At 37.5% G+C, this 21,614-nt stretch overlaps 1 protein-coding gene across 2 annotated transcripts; it reads right to left on the minus strand.

Annotated features, from left to right (window-relative positions):
- Positions 1-2,802: 2,802 nt before the first annotated feature.
- On the minus strand, positions 2,803-20,486 carry LOC121431633 (serine-aspartate repeat-containing protein F-like). 2 transcript variants are annotated; one of them, XM_041629231.1, is made up of 5 exons: positions 20,431-20,486; positions 11,141-11,191; positions 10,385-10,531; positions 6,509-8,714; positions 2,803-4,025 (listed from the first exon to the last, which is right to left on the minus strand). In XM_041629231.1, the coding sequence occupies exons 1-5, from the start codon at positions 20,446-20,448 to the stop codon at positions 3,118-3,120; spliced, it is 3,330 nt and encodes a 1,109-aa protein (XP_041485165.1). In that variant the 5' UTR covers positions 20,449-20,486; the 3' UTR covers positions 2,803-3,117. The 2 variants fall into 2 exon arrangements, with proteins under 2 accessions (XP_041485165.1, XP_041485164.1); XM_041629230.1 differs by lacking the exon at positions 20,431-20,486 and adding an exon at positions 13,909-14,017.
- Positions 20,487-21,614: the final 1,128 nt, after the last annotated feature.

The raw sequence follows: 21,614 nt of genomic DNA on the forward strand, positions 1-21,614 counted from the left end.
TCCACAAAAAAACAATTTGTCCTTTAGCAAGTGGTATTTTACAGTTGGTCAAACACATTGATATACCAACATGCTAACGCATTCATAGTAGAAATGCAACAAATTCATGTACCTTCATAGAGTGTTCATTATAGTCATGGCCCTGTTGTACAAAGAGTTACGATTGATCTGATCAATCGTAACATGTCCTTTTTATGCAAAGAGAAGCGCAGTTAATTTTCAAGAAAACAATGAATGCATGAATATACATCACAGCTAGAAATATGTTGAACAAACATGCATAATAGATGTTGACGCTGCTGGCCGTCCATATTTGCGATTGATCGGATCAATAGCAACTCTTTATACAACAGGGCCCTGGTCTATGCAATTTCTTCATCCTGCTATGTAAGGCATGCTGCATAATATCTTGCTTTGAAATCTGCCTATCATAATGAAAGAAATGAAAGGTCATTTGACCAAAATTACCCATGAGGTAACAACTCCGAACTTGTAATGGCAAACTATACACTACATGTATGTGACTGTTTGGTAGCTATAGTGAGATTTGTCCTAGGAAGTTTTGTGCTGTGCTGCTTCTGAAATATATTGGCCCAGCCACAACACCAACAGGTCAATACAGTACTTAGCGCTAATTGAAATTACCATATAGAAGAGTGGAGGAAGGGAGCAGTGATTATAAATACGTTCCAACAAGTAACTGCATCGGAAAAAGAACCTTGAATATAAACATACACAGGTCAAACCTGCTACAATTATCATGGGTTCTTATAAGCAAGGGAGTCAAGGGAGTTATTGAAAAAAAACCCTGAAAGGACTGGCTGGATGTTGAAATGAGTTACAGCTAAACAACAATCAGAAATATAACATTCTTCATTATTTCAACATTTTCCCTTAGTGAATAGTGATGAAAATAGTGGCATATTTAATATTCATGGCACAATAAGTAACAGATCACAAACAATTGGCCAACAAAGCAATACAGCAACATTTGTTTTTCAATGAAATACAAGAAAGAAGTATCTGGGGGTATGTGTATAACTGTTATGTCATTTTCAGTCACTGCAATAGGAATTTCAATTAATTTGGTATTCATTCCAATACCTGCATTTCAGACAATCGAGAATAAATGTTTGCAATTTTGGATACCACTGGTTAAATTAAGCTTCTTATATAATGTAATATTGAAGTGCTGATATCAAGGCTCCACACTTTTTATCTTGGTGGCCCGATCGGTCCACCAAAATCCTCAATTTCATATTCTTGGTGGCCCGAAAAGCAAATTTGGAGGCCTAAAACAGTACAAAACATTACAATTTATCAAAACTTTGATTGCCCAACTTGGCCACCAATTGCAGGCTTTTACACAATTTGTCAACTCTCATTTTTGGTTGTCCTGGGCCACTGCTAATGTCAAGCCCTGCCTGATATTATTAACTTGAACCCTGGTTGAACATCAGATGGACTGTTGATATCTACATATAGCCCCAATTGCCACATGTGCATATTCATAACTTTCTAAAGTTATGCTCGACTTGGTATGAGCAAATGATGTCACAGAAAAAGACCATTGAAATTTGGTAAATATCCAAATATACATGTAATCCTTCATGGATAATGGTCATTTCTTGGTGCACAATGGAATAGCAAAAGTACAAAACCATGGCATCGATTGAAATTAAATATTTCATAAAATGGAGAATTCAACATGTGAAGATACCAGGAAGGTTAGAACCTGTTCAACCAACCACCTATTCAAACAGACCCCTGTCATATGAAGCTACACATTTGTATTATCTGTATGCAAGGCTCCACACTAACTTCTTTTCTTGGTGGCCTTAAGAGTCCACTGAAACAATTGATTTAACATTCTTGGTGGCCTGCAAGGCAAATTTGGAGGCCCTAAAGCAATAGAAAACATCACAATTTATAAAACTTTGGGAGCCAAACTGGACCACAAAGTGTGGGCTTTTGCAGAAGTTTGGTAGCCCTATTCCAGAGCTGCCAAGTCGTATTTTGCATTTTCAGTATTTTGACAAAAAAATCTGTATTTTTACCATGAGATAAATATGCATGCATAATGGCAAAGTTCGATCACTTCTTACATTATTTTGCGCCCCACACCGTCGCACACGAGACCGAAAGCTTCAGTCTAGATTTTTGTTGTTCCGCTGAACTCCGTTGGCTCACTCTCCAATACATAGACTGAAGAATTTGGAGGCCCGTACGTACAGACAACGTATTAGCAGTAACGTTAGATCCAACATTCGACGGAAACCTGTTTTTTTTTCGATCGTTTTTTGGCACATAAAATCATAAAATGTCACATTATGAAAAAGAAATTGCATCCATATTTACGGAAAAATGTATGAAATTCAGAAATATCGTACCTTAGACCGCAGTTACGGCTAATTCGTTTCAAATTATGATCGAAACATCGTCATCTTCGATCCTTCTGTCGGTCAACGTAAGTTGCCATCTTGGATGACGTCATCATCCTTACAGACGTATTTACCAGTCGCAAAATATCGCGATTTGAGCCGCTGCTTTGCGCTTGTAAACTACGTGTGCGCTCGGAACTTGTCACCCGCATTGATTCGCCAGGATATTGAAAATTCTAATCGGAAAGCCTTGATGTAAGCATAACTCATTGAACGTAGAGGGCAGCAACACACGGAATACCTTTTCTTCTCTAATTTGATTTTTCCCGTATTTTATCATGAAAAAGCGTACTGCCGTATTTTAAATTGATTTCCGTATGAAATACGGAAAAATCGTACTACTTGGCAGCTCTGCTATTCCCATTTTTGGTTGCCCTGGGCCACTGCTAATGTCAAGCCCTGCCTGCATGTACCAGCAATGAGGATGCCCATGAAAACCATTTACCTTTTGAAACATTTTTTGGGGTAGGGGTGAAATAGGTGTTATTTTTTTACTATATGAAGCAATATCTCATATACAGTGTATTTAAATGATCTAAGAAAAGCTTTGTTTCAACAGTTAAGTGGTGCAGCTGAAAAAAATTGCAGAAGTCACCCCACCCTCCAAACAATGTGGAATTACATGATATTACAGCAGTTCTCAGCAATATATAGGAGGGTTTGCTTTGAATTTCTGCTACCTATGCCCACCAAACATTTTCTTTTCCTCTTCAATTTCCTTTTGGCGTTGCATAATGGCCGCATTCTTGGCCTTTATCATCCTAATCCTCTCTTCTAACTCATCGTCCTTGGAACCCTTACTGTCTTCCTTTGCATCCTTGGTGACGGCTTTCCTCTTGGAAGACCATACATCCCGTGATCTGCGCTCCTTCCTCACCGGTAACTCTTCACCAACATCCTTCTCAGGGTTTGCAGTGATGACGCTCCTCTCAGAAGACCAAATGTCTTTATTCTTGGACTTGCGTATATCCCTCTTGGGCGGAGCATCGTCCACACCATCCACATCTTCCACTGCAGCATCCGCGTTCTTCCTGGACCACACATCCCTGTTCTTAGACTTGCTCTTCTTCTCCACCCTATCCTCACTGTCCCTGGACTTGACTTTCCGCTTGACGGGTTCTATTTCTGGCGAGGATCCACCGTCAAGAGTTGTAGAAGTTTCCTCCGAGTTAAGCGGAGTTCCTGGTTTATCGCTAAGCCGGCTCAGTAACGACTTGCTCAGCTGCTTACGTTTCGCCGGAGGTTCTGCCACGGTATACATTTCACTTTCATGGTCTAGAGTAATGTCATCGTACTTCACCTCACCTGGTGGTTCTACTCGTTTGAGTTTAAGGCGCTTTTTGGTTGGATTGGAATACTTGTCATTTATTTCTACTTTCCTCCTTTTCACACCATCACCTTGGGGACCCAGTTCTTCGGGGAAGAGGTCGTCTTCTGGGTCCATAGGGGCAATGTCAGTAGTAGAATCGGCAGCTTCCGTCTTCACAGGACCAAGGCGTGACTTCACAGAGTTCCTGACTTTGTCCGCAGGGGGTGCACTACCTAGCCTGTCAAGAACTGATCTCTTCTTCTGGGCAGCAGTATCTACACGAGTAAAATGGGCAATAAAATAGGAATTAGAGTTACCGGTGTATGTCATGCAGCATTTGGCCTTTAACCCTAAATATCCCGGGGTACTTTGATTCTTGGCATTCCCATTATGGCCCCCCCTTGAGATCTCGGCCGCGGATTGCGCGATCACAACGAAAATTTGCATGATGGTAGAGAATGATGTACTCTACACAGTTGCATGTGGGCTATTCCACGGTTACTCACGTTACATTTGGAGACACCTTGACTCATACTTGGAGCTGTAACTCCATTATTATTGATAGGAACTAAACATCTCCGTATCACAACAAAGTACACAGTCTGACTATCCTTTGTATAAAAACAAAACTTGGGAAATTCTATTATGCTCCTGGCAAATCTTTGGAATGTGTCGGTTACTCACGTTACAGATTTGTCCCAACCTGTGGAATTGCCCATAGGTAAATTTTACTGAATTCATATATTTTATTTTGTATGAATTAATTATACTAATTTATTCATGAAATCATACTTTTTGCTCTGATTCACTAAATAAAGCTCCTAGAATGCTATTTTTTGGTGAAAATGTTCTTTATAGCATTCCTAACAATTGTGAATGAAAAAAATTCTGGTACCAAGACCGATTTCTTATGTTTTTTATTGTTTTTCAATGGAAATCGTTCCAGACATTATTCTGATCATAAACAAGGCAAAATTAATTAAGTTTAATCAGAACAAGTAGAAATGATGATACATTTATGAATTTTGGCTAAATACACAATTTGTATTGGATTTGTACACGAAATCACGTTTATGAGCAATTTTGGGTCTGACATGCACTTACATAATGTTGCGTAATGTTGTAACCGCATACCCCGGCGTCACAAATTTGGTCTCAAAATTTGCGCGAGACTTGAAAGTAAAAAGTCAGTGAGCGGCGAGGTCAAAAAATTTTGCGCAGCGGATACATCGTGAAAATTGGAAGAATTAGGGTTACGATCAATGTGTGTGCAAATTCTCATGAACACAGGACAAGAAAGCAAGAACCCACAAAATAAGTCTTTGGTTCATTGCCATTATATGCTGCTACCATGACAACACAGAGCCAGAGACATTAAATAATGTCTGTCGCAAATACTGAGGTTTGCTCCACAAGATTTTCCTGGTGTACTGCCATAATATGCCACTACCATGACAAATCAGATCCAAACAACACATTCAGTATCGTGTAAATCTTCACTCCAAGACCAATGTGAGTGTCAAGTCTTATGAGTAATGGGCACCTGAGGAACTACTTTTACCCTTTTTAGACAGGCTAAAATTTCCTTAACCCCGTACTATTGGTGGGGCTAAATGGCAATTTAGCCCCACCTATAGTACGGGGTTAAGCTTAGCCCACTTTCGTTTTACACAGCGTTTTTGCAAAGTGGGCTAACCCCACCTATAGTACGGGATTATTTGGCCCTGCAAAAAAGCAGGGTTATCCCACCAATTGCGGTGCTAAGAGCAATAGTACGGGGTTAAGATCGCATGTGTAAAACGAAAGTGGGCTAAGCGCTCCCATTCATGCCCCGAAACAGAGCCGGCCCTGTTGTCCAATCAGAGGTAAGTATAATGAATATTCATGAACAGCGATCACTGCGATGAAAAAAAAAGCGCGCGCCAGAAGTCAGCGATTTTGGATATGACCCGAATGACCCCTCAGTGCGCTCGTGAATATTCATGAGCTACCAATAGTCCGGGGTTAGCGAGTTTCGTGTGTAAAAAGCAAGCATTCCTTATCCGGGGTTAGCAAAAACAATTTGGCATGTGTGAAAAGGAAAATAAATAGTACGGGGTTAAGGATAGTACGGGGTTAGCGATAGTCTGGGGTTAAGAAAATCCTGTGTAAAAAGGGTATTTTATGCATAAAACTTGCAAGGGACTGACTGCCCACCCACCTGCCCACAAATATGCTGATTTCTATACCCCTTCAAACTTTGTATACTGGGGGTATATAAAGATGTAATTGTAAGGAGCAAACAAGGGACCTCAAGAGAAGAGAAGTACAAATTTGGGAATCATTTGAATATGGAAAATGCTTGAGTGGAACAATCCTACTGCCTGGCCAATCTACATGAGGCAAGGAACAGTAATCCTCTTTTTCGACCAAGAAACACCTGTATTTTCTACATATTCACCATTTTTTAAAGTTTGAAATCATTGTCAGATAAAAGAAAAGATTAAATCATACGGACATATAAAAAAGATGCCATCTGTAACAAAATTTAGGTCACGGATAATTTGTTTGTTTCATTTTTGGTATATAAAACCACCATCCAAGCATGATGGAAACAGACAAAGTATGTCAACCAAGAATTGCTGCTTGTTAAAAAAGAAATGAAGATGATATTTTGTTTTACAACTGGACAAAGAATTAACAGTTAGATGATGTAAGGTAAGGTGAAAAATGAATTTTATATTCAATTACTAAGAAAAGAGGGTTGTTTTCATCCTACCTTCAGAAATTGTAACTTGAAAAGAGTCCAATTTGGCAGCTTCTCCGTCTGGTATCTCGTGTTTAATCACATCCCGTTTTCTTCTGCCTATCCTTTCTTTGACATCTCGCTTATGCTTTGATTTCCTTTCCCTTTCTCTTGTTCCCCCATCCCTCTTGGGATCTCTCCTCTCTTTTAGTTCATCCTTTTCAATGTCTTTTGATCTTTTACTGTCCCTTGAACTGCTCTTTGAATCTTCTTCAGCCTTGTCGGTTTTCACGATACTTCGCAGAGCCTGGTTCACAGTTTCACTTTCTGATTCAGAACTCTCTGAAACAAAGTCTTTGGCTGAAGCAATCTTTCTGCTTAAAGTCCTTCTATTGTCCTGCGAAATGTGTCTGTCCGCTTTATCCCCTAAATTTGTATCTCGAGGGTTTCTGCGTGCTTCGCGATCTGTGTGAGGGATTCTTTCGTTTAAATTTCTATCATTGTCTCTTGCACCAACTCTGCTCCTTTTCTCATCAATATTTGCATCTCTTGGAGTTCTGAGAGGAGGTGCTCTTTCATTTATGTCATTATCTCTGGGAATCTTTTTAATATCACGTTCTCTTTCATTCATGTCATTGGTCCTAGGCTTCCGTAGCTTATCAAAATCTTTTTCATCAGGCCTTTCCTTTGTGTCTCGAGGATGCCGCCTCTCCTCACGAGTGCCTAATCGTGAGCGGTCTCGAGACTCTCTACTTGAACTGTGCTCCTGCTGATCTCTGGGATAGCGATCTCTCCGATCACGCTCTCTCCTATCGTCCCTAAAACCTTGAGGTCTACGGGACCTCTGTAAGTCATCTAGTCCCCTGCGATCTCTACTGCGGTCAATGTCATTGGCTCTCCTACGTGGAAGCAGTGGTGGGGGACCTTCTTTGGGGAAGGTCATTGAAGTGATAAGGCGAGATTGTGTTGGTGCTTGTGAGGACGTTTTGGTATCGCTTTTTGTTGAAGTTCTTTTAAAACGTGTGTCCTCTTCGTCGGATCCAGATTCTGACTCCGACTCGCTCTCTTTCTTATCTTCCTCATCGCTACTAGATTCGGATTCTGATTCGGCTTCAGATTCCACACTAGACAAAGAAATATCGCTTTCAATTCCCTCTGTGGGAAGCTTTTCTGCTTTGGCATCATCTTGTGATTTCTTTTCAGGTACATGAACGTCATTATCATTTACACTACTCTTGTTCACTGGAATGTTTGCACCATTTTCTGACGATTTGAGAACAACTTTCTTATCTTTCAAATTCACACTACTCCCTGAAGCAAACTTTTGTCTCCTTGCCTCAAGAGCATTCCTGTCAATGTCTTTACGTAATCTGTCTTCTCTTCTGGAGCGCTCAGACGTGTGTCTCTGTGATTTTCCGGGAGACGGCCTTCTATCTCCCCTCCTTGATTCATAATGTCTGCGTCTCTCCTCTATCCTCTTTTCCCTTTCACTATCTCTGCTTCTGTAATCATCCCTCTTGTCTCTTGTGTCTCTCTGATGATGATTTCTCTCCCTTTCCCTACTTCTTTCTTTGTTCCGAAGTTGAGACCGTAAATCTAAATGCCTCGTCTCTCTTCTGTCTCGATGACTTCTATCATTGTCTCTACTATCCCTGACATTGTCTTTTCTTGTATCACGCTCAGACTTCTTTTCTGGGCGATCACTTTTAATTGTTTCTTTCTGTGCTGTTACATCCTTTTCACCAATATCACTTGAATCATGGTTTTTGTTTGTCACACTTTCTACTTCAGGAGACTTACTGTCCTTATCAGCTTCTGCTTCTGAGGAAGAGCTTTCGGCTTCACTAAACGATCGCGTCCGCCAAGAATCAGAATCTGAATCGGAATCCTTATCGCTCTCTGAATCACTGACGGCACTTTTATCCGAGTCGCTGGCCGTCTGGACAAAAATGTCTTCGTCCACGTCTGACTCGGAATCAGAACTTTCGAAGCGGCTGAACTTGGTGCTACGCTCTTCCTTGACGCCACTGTCGTTGGCACTTGTCTTAGGAGCTTGGTGACTGTTGGAGCCAGGAGCAGGCTGGGGGGGAACAGTGGTATCCTGGAGAGGAATGGTAATAAGGTTGCTCCGACCTCCTGTCCCTGCCTGGTGGAAAGGGGCAGGTTGTGGCTGTAGTAGGTTTCCCTGGGCCGGAGGATTCTGTGGGTGAGCAGGAGATCCTGGGACTGGTGTTGAAACCTACAAAAAAGAATTAAGGGGGGAACATCAGTTCAGATCAGGAACAACCAAGCTTTCCATTTGCTGAACAACTTCTGTCACGCAGAATCTTGCAAGAATGATTAATTCTAAAGATCGTGACATGTTTGAATTCACTTCAATTTTTTTTAAGGAGGCAGAGCTCTAAAAACTGAAGCACAGGGGGAAGCCAGGGAATATGCGTGTAAGAACTTTCATCCATGTAACTGCACCTGAAGTCACATGCAGCATCAAGCTCCTGTCTTTATATAATCAAACACAACCATCATGAATAAGTAGCTCTGGGGAATACTTCTTAGATTTGAGAGGACAATAGTTGGGCTAAGAATAGTGAGAAATGAGAACTAAGGGGATGAAAGAAAGATTGAGGGCAGTTTCATGCACACGCACTTTTTGCCAACTAGATGCATCACAGGAGTTGTGGTGCAAATCTAAAGCTCAACCTTATACACAATTTAGCAACTAAAGGGAAGTGTTTGTTCAACCACAATAAGTGAAGTTGTAACAAGCAGATATTGATTGTCACCCTTAACCCATTACCTACTGGAACCAAGTGTTCTCTACACAAAGCCTATAGGAATCATACAATTCAGTAGTCAACAGCTTAAAACACCTTTTCTGGGCAGTAATATTTTTGCCTTAGAACAAAATTATATGAATTACCGTATAGTTTTAAAAGTTTTCATCAAAATAAGATGAGGTAAGATTTTGGCACGATGTTACAATTATCCGTAAAATTGTTTATAAAGTTTTGTGCAACTTAACGAACAGCTTTGTGAAACAGCCCCAAATTTGCTACCTTATTCATTGGGATGGAAAAAAGAGGTGGGGGGGGGGGGGGGGAGGACAATTTAGAATGCAAGTAAGCAAGCATTTACTGGATACAACTGCAAATAAACAGAACTAACAATGACTGAAAGATTATACGAACAGTACAAATGGGTACTTGTACCATTCTGATGATAAATGCAACTGCCCATTCTGGGCCATGTAACATTAGCGATTGATCATGAGGCCAATTTACCCTTGGATACATTGATTTATTATTATTATTATTTATTTCGGCAATGAAAATAGAAAGAAATTGGTACAGTGTATACACATAATAAACATAACAGAGTATAGATTGAGCACCACTGGACTGCCAGGGTCAAATAAAGTTAACTGAATTACTGTAGTCAATAAAGACCATTTGACCCTATCCAGTGGGTGCTTACATAAAACAGAAGCGGATAAAAGAGTGGGTATGAACAAAGATGTTTAAGATCAATTATAATAGAATAAAATAACATAGGTCTACTTAATAACACTTCATTCTAACTTAGAATATAGAAATTAGCTGTTTAAATAAATAGATAATGAACTCATGCAAGGGTAAATAATATGGTCATTCATTAGGCATAAAATTTTTCTTAGTTCATTTGTCCATGAAATAAGTGAGTTTACAACCACTCAGTATAAACATCCTCAAGTTTCAATATTTTCACAATTCATACAGAAGTATTAAATCATAAGCCCTAAATACTTTTACAAATAATTTCCATTATTTTGATGTTATGGTTTGATCTAGGGATAAACAGCAAATATTTTCTTAGTTTAGTCTTTACTTTATAGATGTTTGTTTTTTACAAGACAATAATGATATTACTTACATGGCTGACTGAATCTTCCTTTTTGCTTTTGAGAGCAGCTAATCTGAGAAGTCGAAGACTCTCTTCTTCATCTTCATCCGCTTCATCCGCTTTTGTTGAATCCTCGGCATCAGTAACAGGCTTAGTTCCTTCATTTGGTTGTGTTTTCTGTGGAATAGAGATAACCAGTTAGCATGGGAGGTGGTTTTGAAAATGTAAATTACATCAACATAAAATACATGAAAGTGATTTTATGTTGGTTATTATAAATATTCAGTGGAATATCGATGTCTAGTTAGAATCCTAAGTGCTTTAAAAAATGTTTTAAATTTCAACATAGACACAAGAAATTTTTGTGTTGGTTATAAGATGCAAAAAAGAGGAAGTGACTATCCACTTAACATGTTCCCACAGCACCATAATCTGTACCCCCCCTCCCCAACAAAAAAGATCAATCAACATAAGGCCTAGATAATTGTAAGTGCAAAGAGCAACATCATCATAACATATTATTAACGATTGTATTTTATTTGTTTGATTTTACAAAAATTCAAAGATAAATCTCTGTACAAAATTGGGATAAAAAAGACGGGAACTTTGACAGCGAACAAGGGTATGGTATGGTTAGGGCAGCAGCATGAAAATGTAGTTAATATGGAACCATCATCACAAAGAAATGTACAAAAGTGGTCATCCCACATTTCCCAATTAATGAGGATAAATAAAAACAAATGGCCTCAATATACCAATGGATTTAACCGCATTAGTGATACTTACTGGTTTCAAAGATGCAAGAACAGCAGACCTTAAAGATTCTAGTTCCAGATCCTGTAATTTGGGATAAGACAAAGAGAAACCAGTGACGTAAATAAAAGTACCACTACCATTGACTAATGGAAATAAAGATCAATAGTTACACATTGAGAGCACTAGATGAAAGTTGTGGCTGACATGTACATGGAGATGTTTTGAAGTATTTCCAGCAAATCATATCAAAGGTTCTGACATGGAGGGGACATCTCTTGTTTTGATTTTCTTGAATAGGAAGGAGGGGGGGGGGGGGGTGGATTTCACAAAGATCCATGTTTGATGAAAAATCAGACTTCAAGTCCCACTTGCATAGTTTGATGTCCAAACCCTTCACTCAAGAAAAGTAGTCTGAATATGAAGCTTGAAGTCTCTGGCCATAACAAAAGAGCAAGTTGTACTTGTGCCAGCCTTCTGTGAAGACTCTACTTACTCACTTGTTGATCAGATTATTAATCTGACGATTGCTTTCCATGACAGAATACATGATGGCGGCGTAAAGATAAGTAATTTTTTCCTCACTGTCTAGCATCTCAAAAAAATTAGGAGTCAGATTTTGATAAAATCATTTCGTCAAAACATTTGGAATGGTCATGTATGCTTCCAAGGTTGGTAGTCATTACCTATCTCTTGTTCTTTTTTTTTAAATTTCCCTCTTTTATTTCTTTTTGCTCATTCACTTTTTATTTTTCACTCTTTTTTCTTTCTTTTGAATTTCCATTCATTTCTTTCGTGAATGCACGTCCATTGATACATTTAAGCGTTACCTTAAGACTCGTCTATTCAATGCTTCCTACTCCTAATTGTTTCTAAATCTTATAACTATTACATTTGTAATTTTTTTCTTTCGTTATTTCTTTCTTCTTTCACTGCGCCTTGGGCACTCTGCCGAGTGGATTTGGCGCATTACAAATCACATATATTATTATTACTTCTGTAAAATCTTTGTCTTTCTTTTTCTCTCTTAGCTTTTTCTCTTGATGTATTATGATTTGTTTTTGCTATGCTACTGTTTGTCAAATTTTCATTCTTTGACAAAGGACAAGGGTCATGTCCAAAATGTCAGAAATCTTAAAGGGGTGGTCCGGGCTGAAAATGTTCATAGCCTAGTAGATAGAGTAGAATTCACTGAGCCAAATGCCGAAAATTTCATCAAAATCGGATAACAAATAACAAAGATATTGAATTTTAAAGTTAAGCAATATTTTGTGAAAACAGTCGTCATGAATATTCATTAGGTTGGCTGATGATGTCACATCTCCACTTGTTCTTTTGTATTTTATTACATGAAAATAGGTTTATTCAAATTTTTTCCTCCAAGAACTAGAACAATTGGATTGACAACTGATTTAGTGCATTAGACATTTATTGCTGCAACTTATTCTATTATAAGGGAGATATATTATTCACACAAGTATGAAATAATGACAAAATTATGATTTATGTAATAACATAAGAAAACGAAAAGTGGAGATGTGACATCATCAGCCCACCTTATGAATATTCATAATGACTGTTTTCACAAAATATTGCTAAACTTTAAACTTCAATAACTTAATTATTTGCTGACCGATTTTGAAGAAATTTTCAGTATTTTGCTCAGTGAATTCTACTCTATCTATTAGGCTATGAACATTTTCAGCCCAGACCATCCCTTTAATGACTGCTTTTTGGGGTTCACAATTTTCTTTTGCTTTTCTACCAATACCAATGCAGAAGACATTGGTAACAAGGTTTGCATCACTCATTCAATGAACAAGGTTATGATATAACCTTGAGGGGGAGGGGGGTAATTACATGTATGTGGTCAGTAGATAAGAGAAGCCAGACATGTTCTGTTTGGATTAGTTTAATTTTTATGTGTTGTTTGACAGGATTGGTTCTCTAATGGGTAATGGGCCTTGAAAGAATGGGAGTCGACTCCTTGACTCTGGTGACAAGAACGGGTAGACTTGATTATTCGGCTCTGATGCCCAAGCCTATCCTACTCTACACTAGATTTTTATTTGATTCCAAATTTCAGTGATTATATTTTGTTTTAAGACTTGAATTACTGAATATAGGGGGGTCTTAGACCAAAAGCTTCGGTCTCTCTTATGTTGGTTGTTCCGCTGAACTCCATTGGCTCCACTCACCAATTACAGAGACCAAAGTTCTAAGTCGATCTGTACAAGGACTCAATGGCCATATATTTATGTATTGAGTTCGGATGAACCATGGAAGTGGGGGTTGCGCGACAGCAACCCCCTTTTAAGTTTTAAGTTTATTTTTTTCGTTTTGGTGCATTTCAGGCCAAAACGGAATAATTATTATTTTGGTCCTGACAAGTTGTGTCATGATAAAACTTACAAGTTGTGTCAGACATCTGGAGGGTAACCTCGCTTGCTGAAACTTTCGAAATAAAAGTAAATTGATTGTTATTTGCTTTTATTTCGAAAGCTTTATTATTTCCATATTCATTTATCAGATCCTCTAATTGATGGAATATTCATGATTCATGAATATTCATGCTGTTCGGCCTGCAACCCTGCGCATGCGATGTTTTGAAATCGGCCTTGAATAATACATGTGAGGAATTAGAATTTACTGGCTCAAAATCACCAATTTTGGGGAAAACCGGAGGATGGACATCTGGACATGGAGTGAAATAAGGGTGTAAAGTAAGAAATTAAACTTTTATTTCTTCTCAATGTCTTTTTTGGTAATTTTTTTACAATAAATATGCATTTTTTTTCCACCTTTGCCATCCGGCCGGAGTATCCAAACAGGTTCATCAGCTTGATGTTCACTAGGTGGAACGTCGTGTAGCGGTAGTGAACATGGTGAAGTGGAGCCATACATCACTTGAGGTATGGTCAGTTCCCCCATGTCTGCGCGGTCTCCCATGTCTGCGCGGTCTCCCAAGTCTGCGCACCTGCGCGATTCTAGTAAAAGAAGATACGTGTACGCAATGAGCACAAACTTTACACATGCAATACAGACAGGTATTCATTAAAAAATCTGACTCACAGTAGAGGCGCACGGCCAATATTGGAGACTGTCTGCAATGTGGGAGATTATCTCCTATATCAAAGACTTTTGTGAAGAATTTGGGTATCCAATTTCAGAGACAGTCTCCAGTTTTGGAGACCAATTTCCTTTGTTTACATTTGCGGCAAAAGGATTACCTTGGCGGCCGATAAAAATGTGATAAACAGATTCCTCATGAAAAATTACCCCTTTTCATCCTCTATTTTAAAAATTCACCGTCTACTTTTGTTTTGATAAGGATTTTTATTGTCAATCACACACAGAACAAATGGGCTTCTGACCTCAGTGAGACAAAATTTTGGGTGGAAAAAATCATGCTTTTGTTGATGTTGTTTCTTTTGTCCTTTTGCAAAGCAAGTCTCCAATGTGGGAGATTGTCTCCCCTATTGGAGAGAGTCTCTCATATTGGCCGTGCGCCTCTACTGACTCAAAATGGTGGAAAAATAATGAATTAAGGGCATTTCATGCGACAGCCTCAAAATGCAGCCTTTGTCATCAAAATCCCCGAATCATGTGCAAAGTGAATGAGTGCGCAGACATGGGGTACCATTTTTTTAATCTGAAAATGACAGCCCGAGGTTTTTTCCAGACCAAGAAAATCATATATTTCTTTCAAATTTTTATGAGATATTTGGCACACTAACTCATAATGATGTAAGGAACATGGCCAAATCGTGGTTTTGGGAACCACTCGTAGATTTGTGTACGCGCACTTGTGTACAAAGTGAATGGAGGTGGAAATAGGGAACCGTGCGTGTGACTGAATAAAGCGCTGCTGTATGAAGTGAACGGTGGTTCCCTATAGGCGGAAGTTTTTATTATGAGTCCGGACACCCTACTATAATATATCACGATAATGCCAGGAACATTATCAACTGAAAGATTTTGTGAAATAAAAGTAAGGAGTACCTTTAGAATCCAATGTCATGAATCGATTACAAGAGCAACCTCCTATTCCTAATTGTTGCTGCCGTTGTGCAATGATAGCAATTTTGTCGCCCTCTACGTTCGTGAACGAATAAATAGGGAGATGGATAAAGGATAGGGAGGGGGGGGGATAGCCCCGTAAGAAGTACGGGTACACGACTTGTCCAATATGGTTGATGCCCGGGGGTTGATGTATAAGAGAGAGTGGCAGCAATATTAGATGTATAATGAGAGGACTTATAAAGGGAAGATTTATGAAGGGATCAATGAGGGGGCGCGTGATGGAGGACATGTGCAAACTAAGGTATATAATCATGTTGATGATGTTTATGTTTTGGTTAAGGAATGATATACGTTGATATGTATACAGGGATACTGGGAGATTTTTATGTTATGGATATGAATACTTATACTTGGATACTATTGGATACATGGATACTTGGATACGTGGATACATGGGTACTTGGATACTATTGGATACTTGGATACTATTGGATACATGGATACTTGGATACTATTGGATACTTGGATACGTGGATACGTGGATACGCGGATACGCGGATACGTGGATACTTGGATACTATTGGATACATGGATACTATTGGATACATGGATACTTGGATACTATTGGATACATGGATACTTGGATACGTGGATACGCGGATACTTGGATACTATTGGATACATGGATACTTGGATACGTGGATACGTGGATACTTGGATACTATTGGATACATGGATACTTGGATACATGGATACTTGGATACTATTGGATACATGGATACTTGGATACGTGGATACGCGGATACGTGGATACTTGGATACTATTGGATACATGGATACTATTGGATACATGGATACTTGGATACTATTGGATACATGGATACGTGGATACGTGGATACTTGGATACTATTGGATACATGGATACTTGGATACGTGGATACGTGGATACTTGGATACTATTGGATACATGGATACTTGGATACGTGGATACGCGGATACGTGGATACTTGGATACTATTGGATACATGGATACTTGGATACGTGGATACTTGGATACTATTGGATACATGGATACGTGGATACGCGGATACGTGGATACTTGGATACTATTGGATACATGGATACTTGGATACGTGGATACTTGGATACTATTGGATACGTGGATACGTGGATACTTGGATACTATTGGATACATGGATACTTGGATACTATTGGAAACATGGATACGTGGATACTATTGGATACTTGGATACGTGGATACGCGGATAAACTGATACGTGGATACTTTGGTACTATGAAGGAACATCAAGGAGTTCCTGATACTCTAGAACATGGAAGCCACATAAAGAAGTACATGATACTAAAAGAACTTTTAGAACGAAGCATCACACACCCTAATTACCCTTTCTGCCAGATAATTTACATCGTTTTTAATTTGTATTTTTCTTGAGAGAAAGATAGAAAAGGGTACTTTAGTGAATTGTTCCAAATTGGCTGTTCTCTTTATAGCGAAACATGTATCAATTGCCTAAGCCCATATTATTACAATTTGACCTATAAATTTTAATCCTTTTTAGAATTGATTTTATTTAATTAAGTTGATTTCAGTAAACAAAACATAAATAAACTATTTGGATTATTACAGATTTTTCAGTAAAGGCTAATATAATAACATGTACGAATATGCAGCTTATAAAAGGTGAAGTCTATACCCAAAAAATTATTGATTTGAATCAGTAGAAAAATAAGTAACAAGCCAATTTCATCAAAAAAATATGTAAAATAAGAAAGTTATGCCTTTTGAAGTTTTTGCATATATTACGCAAACCAATTACAATCATGTACAGCTCAGTGATAAGTAATAAGACACGAGCAACAGATAACAACAAAATAGTAAGAAAGGGGATATTAAGAACGATATACCACACTGAGACGTTTTGGTTATATTGAAATAACCAATCAATTTCAAAACATGTCGCATAGAGACATATTTGACATGGTTACAATTCGACGATTAATTTCACCCCGTCCTGCTTGTGATTGCAACGAGACACATCGTATAGGGCCTACATCACAATCCCTTTTTTAAACAAATTAATTTCATTCAGGGCTATGTCTTGTTGCGCTTTTATCTCGTTGTTTAAAAAGCGCTAAAGAACCAATTTTACTTAAACACTTACAGATTCGGTCATCGGATTTAAGCAGTCATTCCTACTCCCTGGGTGTATCTTAGCCATTCGTCAATGTGAATGTCTCGTTCTGATTATGAATTATCTAATATGAGTCGTTCTATTTATCATTTTTAACTTAAAACTAGAGATTTAATAGTTCAAAATTGACCTGATAATTATTTTTTTTGTCCGATTTTTTAAGAAAGATTTGAATAAGAAGTAAAGGAGTGAATATAAAGTTTTGTGAATGAGTTATTGCATGAATGGCATACATTGTATAATTTATTTTTTTCAAAAATTATAGAAAGAATGAACTTGATGAAGAGAAAAGGAAAAGAGGGAGAAGAGAATGAAGAAAAATAGGAATAAGAAGTAAGGGAGTGCAATAAAATTTTTGTGAATGAGATACTGCATCATTGGCATATAAATTACTTATTTAAAAAAAATTATCTTCCTACTTATACATCCAGAAGACTTTCAAAAGAGCATGGAGTACTAGAACTGCATTTGTAACAGAACATCGGCATGCAATGACGCCTTTGATATAATATTTCGTTTTGAGCACAAATTGGATTTGACTTTCATTGGTTGGTTATTATGTGAATGTCTCGTTCTGATTATAAATACGAATAATAGTCCTATATGACTCGTTTTATTCTTAATTCTTTATTATGAAATGTAATTTCTAATATTTCATGAATTTATACCTAGATAAAAATTGAATAAAGTGACCGGTTTATGAAAAGACATGACTTTCTTAGCGCTATTTGAAGTGGTGAAGAGGAATGTTATCTGACTAAACTTAGTGATTCGAGTGCAAAGCGCGAATAAAAATATGTTATAGGGCCTATTGGCTTGCGATCAGAAATTTCATATTTTAATCACGTTTTGTATATACACAATCAGTCCGAAGCGCGTTTTTTGTGTGGAAATCGTATTTTGCTCCTGTGTCCCGGCGTCCCGACAAACCCTTCCCGGGACGCCTATTTGTCCCGTATTTCAGAATATTGAACAAAATGTAGTTAATACATTTAAAAGTGGCGAATTTTCATTAAATAACCAACAGCTGACGAAGCAGGGACAACAATTAAATCGATAACTGTAAACTTTTGCAAGTTCTGCGGTGATTTCTTGCTAACCTAATACATTGCAAACGAACTGGCCTCCTGCCTGTGTGTGGCAGGCTACTAGCTAGGCATGGAGGATCGAAGCAAATTCTCAATGGTGCAAACATCTCACATGACAGTTTTTCCACCAAAATAATCACAAAATCGGCGGGAAATTCTTATAATTATACTATGGATTCTCAGATTAATGATTTGGAGATGTAATCGGAGGAACATGTTATTGACTTTTCATAGATCTAGTTGTTTCAGCTTTCGTTTTGAGTCTTGGTGTGCACGATGCCGCGATGTTTCATCTAATTTTTAAGTTTGACAATATTTTTCACTTTGAAATTTTATTCATTTCTAAAACATTTTATGTTTAAAATTTTGAAAATACATTAAAAAACACCAAATAAAATTATGATTTTTATTAGATGATTGGATTTTTTGTTTACTTGAATTTTGAACTTTCCCTTTTTCTTCTCTATTTTATATATACCCTATCCTTTCTGCTTGCCTTTTTTGTTCCATCTATCTTTCTTTCCTAGACATTTTCTTTTCTCTCTCTCTCTGTCTGTTCATTTTTCTTTCTTTCCTTCTTAATCATTATACTTTTTTATTTCCTTCATTCTTTCTTTCCTTATAATTACCTTGGCATCCTTCTCTCTTCGTCTCCTGTTTCTTTTCGTTCTTTCTCTCCTTCCATTATTTTCTCTTTTTTCGTTCTCTCCTCCTAGCTTCATTCTTCCCTTCCACTCTTTATTCCTTTCTTTATTTTTCCCTTCTTATTCTTTTCCCTTATTTTCACTTTCTTTCTTTTGTTTCTTTCTTTCAAAGAATGAAGGAAACATGTTTATTTCCTTCATTTTTCTTTCCTCCTTCTTTTTCTCACCTTTCCCCCTTTAATTCCCTCCTTTATTTTGTCTTTCAGACATTTAGTAATCTTCCCTTCCTTCCTTTCTTTCTTTCTTTCTTTCTATATTCATTTCAAAGAATGACGGAAACCTTTTTTTTATCTCTTTTATTATTTCTTTCATCCTTCTTTTATTCTAACTTTCTGTTATTTTTTCTGTTTTCCTTTATTTTCTTTCCTTCCCAATCATCTCTTTTCTTTCTCTCCTTCATTCTTTCGTTCACCTTCCTTCTAATTATTTATATTTTTTTCGAAAGTCTTATAATTATACTATGGATTCTCAGAAGCCCACACTTTGTGTGGGCTTCTTTGTTGATCTTATTGTCCCGTATTTCATTTTGTGAAATCTGGTCACCCTGGACTCTCCCTTCCTTTCCCCTTTTCCACAAACATCCCAGATGCCCGGCCGTATCCTCGTATCCACGTATCCGCGTATCCTCGTATCCATGTATCATCGTATCCATGTATCCACTTATCCACGTACGTATCCCAGTAGTATCCACGTATCCTCGTATCCATGTGTATCCACGTATCTTAGTATCCATGTATCCACTTCTGTCTCAAAGACTTATTAAGTATAAAGTTCTGAAAAAGTACGTCGTATCCATTGTTTTTCTCGTTTTAAAATCTAGAGATTTTTGTAATCGATTCATGACATTGGATTCTAAAGCCAAAGGTAAGCCAAAAATAAATTCACTTTAAATCTTAACTCAAATCGTTAGGTGCGCAGACTTGGGGTCCACCATCATACCACCTCCCAAGCCACGGTGCATCATGCACCGTGCATGACCACGCAAGCAAATGCAGCGGCGCACAGCCACTGCTTGGCCGTGTAGTGGTAAGGTAGTACCGTCCGTACGTCGCAGTCATGCAGCTGCAGCGACAACCCGTTTGCACGTCGGCCGCTTGCGCTCGATCGCGCAAGTTTAGGACAACATCCGTCCAGGTATAAGCCAATAAAATGAGCCTAGGCAAACAGAACGATCTTAAACACCCTCACAAATATTTTACAGGCTTACAGCTACAACTAAATTAACCAGGCACACACATTTTATCTCAAATAACACTGAATACTAGTGCATGAAAGTAGATTTCAATAACAAAATTACCTCTGTGTCAGACGCCATATTTGCAGAATTAGCAGCATAATGTATTTTCGATATATTATTAGATTTTGTGTGATCTGAGCTAGCTAGCTGGAAGCAGCGAAAAAATCTAGACTATCCCGCAGACCCATTTGTCAATAATTTGATGAGAGATAAATTATAATTGTCTCAGACTGAAATCCATTTCTTTGGAGGATTGCTTTTAAATCATCATTTTTTTACATCATGTAAAAAAAGTTTTTTGAAGTATCGCAAAGCAAGATAAAGTCTAGCCGAACACCCAGGGGAACAATAACGAAACATAAAGTGAACATTATTGCATATACTATGGTAACGGAGCAAAAATAATCTTAAAAATAGCTTTTATTGGTAACTACCCTCAGTTAGGATTGATATGAAGATAGCTACAAAGATACCCTGAATAGATCTGAATCATAAATCCATTTTTAAGACTAAGCTCATGCATATTCATTTTCCTCATTCAGACTTTGGAGAGTATTCGCACAAAAATAGTGAAATTTTGATAAAAAATATGCTACAAATGAATTTATATTTATTTCCCAATTCAGAAGACATAAAAAAATTATATTTTGTTACATAAGATAATGAATGATTTGTATGAAAAGTACAGAAATATATTAAACAGATAAAACTTGGTAAAGTTTGGTAATAAAGACTAACTAATCTAATGAATATTCCATATACAGCTATTCCACGCAGATATTTCTAATCATAGACTTTATTACCCTTACATTTTATTGCCATTTTAAACAAAAAAAAATCATCATTGAAGTTTAACTAAATTACAAACGGGCAATAAACTCGAGGAATGATTTTAATTGGTGTACTCTCTCATTTTTGGTTGAGCTACAAATAACTTCCAAATTAAAATGCCTGGTACCAAGACTAATAACGTACTAATAAATATTCATCAAAGAGCTGTTCTGTACTGCTTACTAAGCAATTTAGCAAAAAGTTTACTTGAAATTCATTTTAATCGAGAAATACAGATCTTGACAAATACTAATGATAATTAATTTTTAGGTAATATTACTGTTAGCATATATCAATCTAGAAACAAAGCATATACATTGTATATCTAATGAAATTTGTAATAATTCTAGTGTGCTTATACATTCAGTAACTGTATTTTATGATGGTTATTTCTAGTATATAAATTACATAAG

This window comes from Lytechinus variegatus, chromosome 18 (assembly GCF_018143015.1).
Source record: "Lytechinus variegatus isolate NC3 chromosome 18, Lvar_3.0, whole genome shotgun sequence".
In the NCBI taxonomy this organism is placed as follows: domain Eukaryota; kingdom Metazoa; phylum Echinodermata; class Echinoidea; order Temnopleuroida; family Toxopneustidae; genus Lytechinus; species Lytechinus variegatus.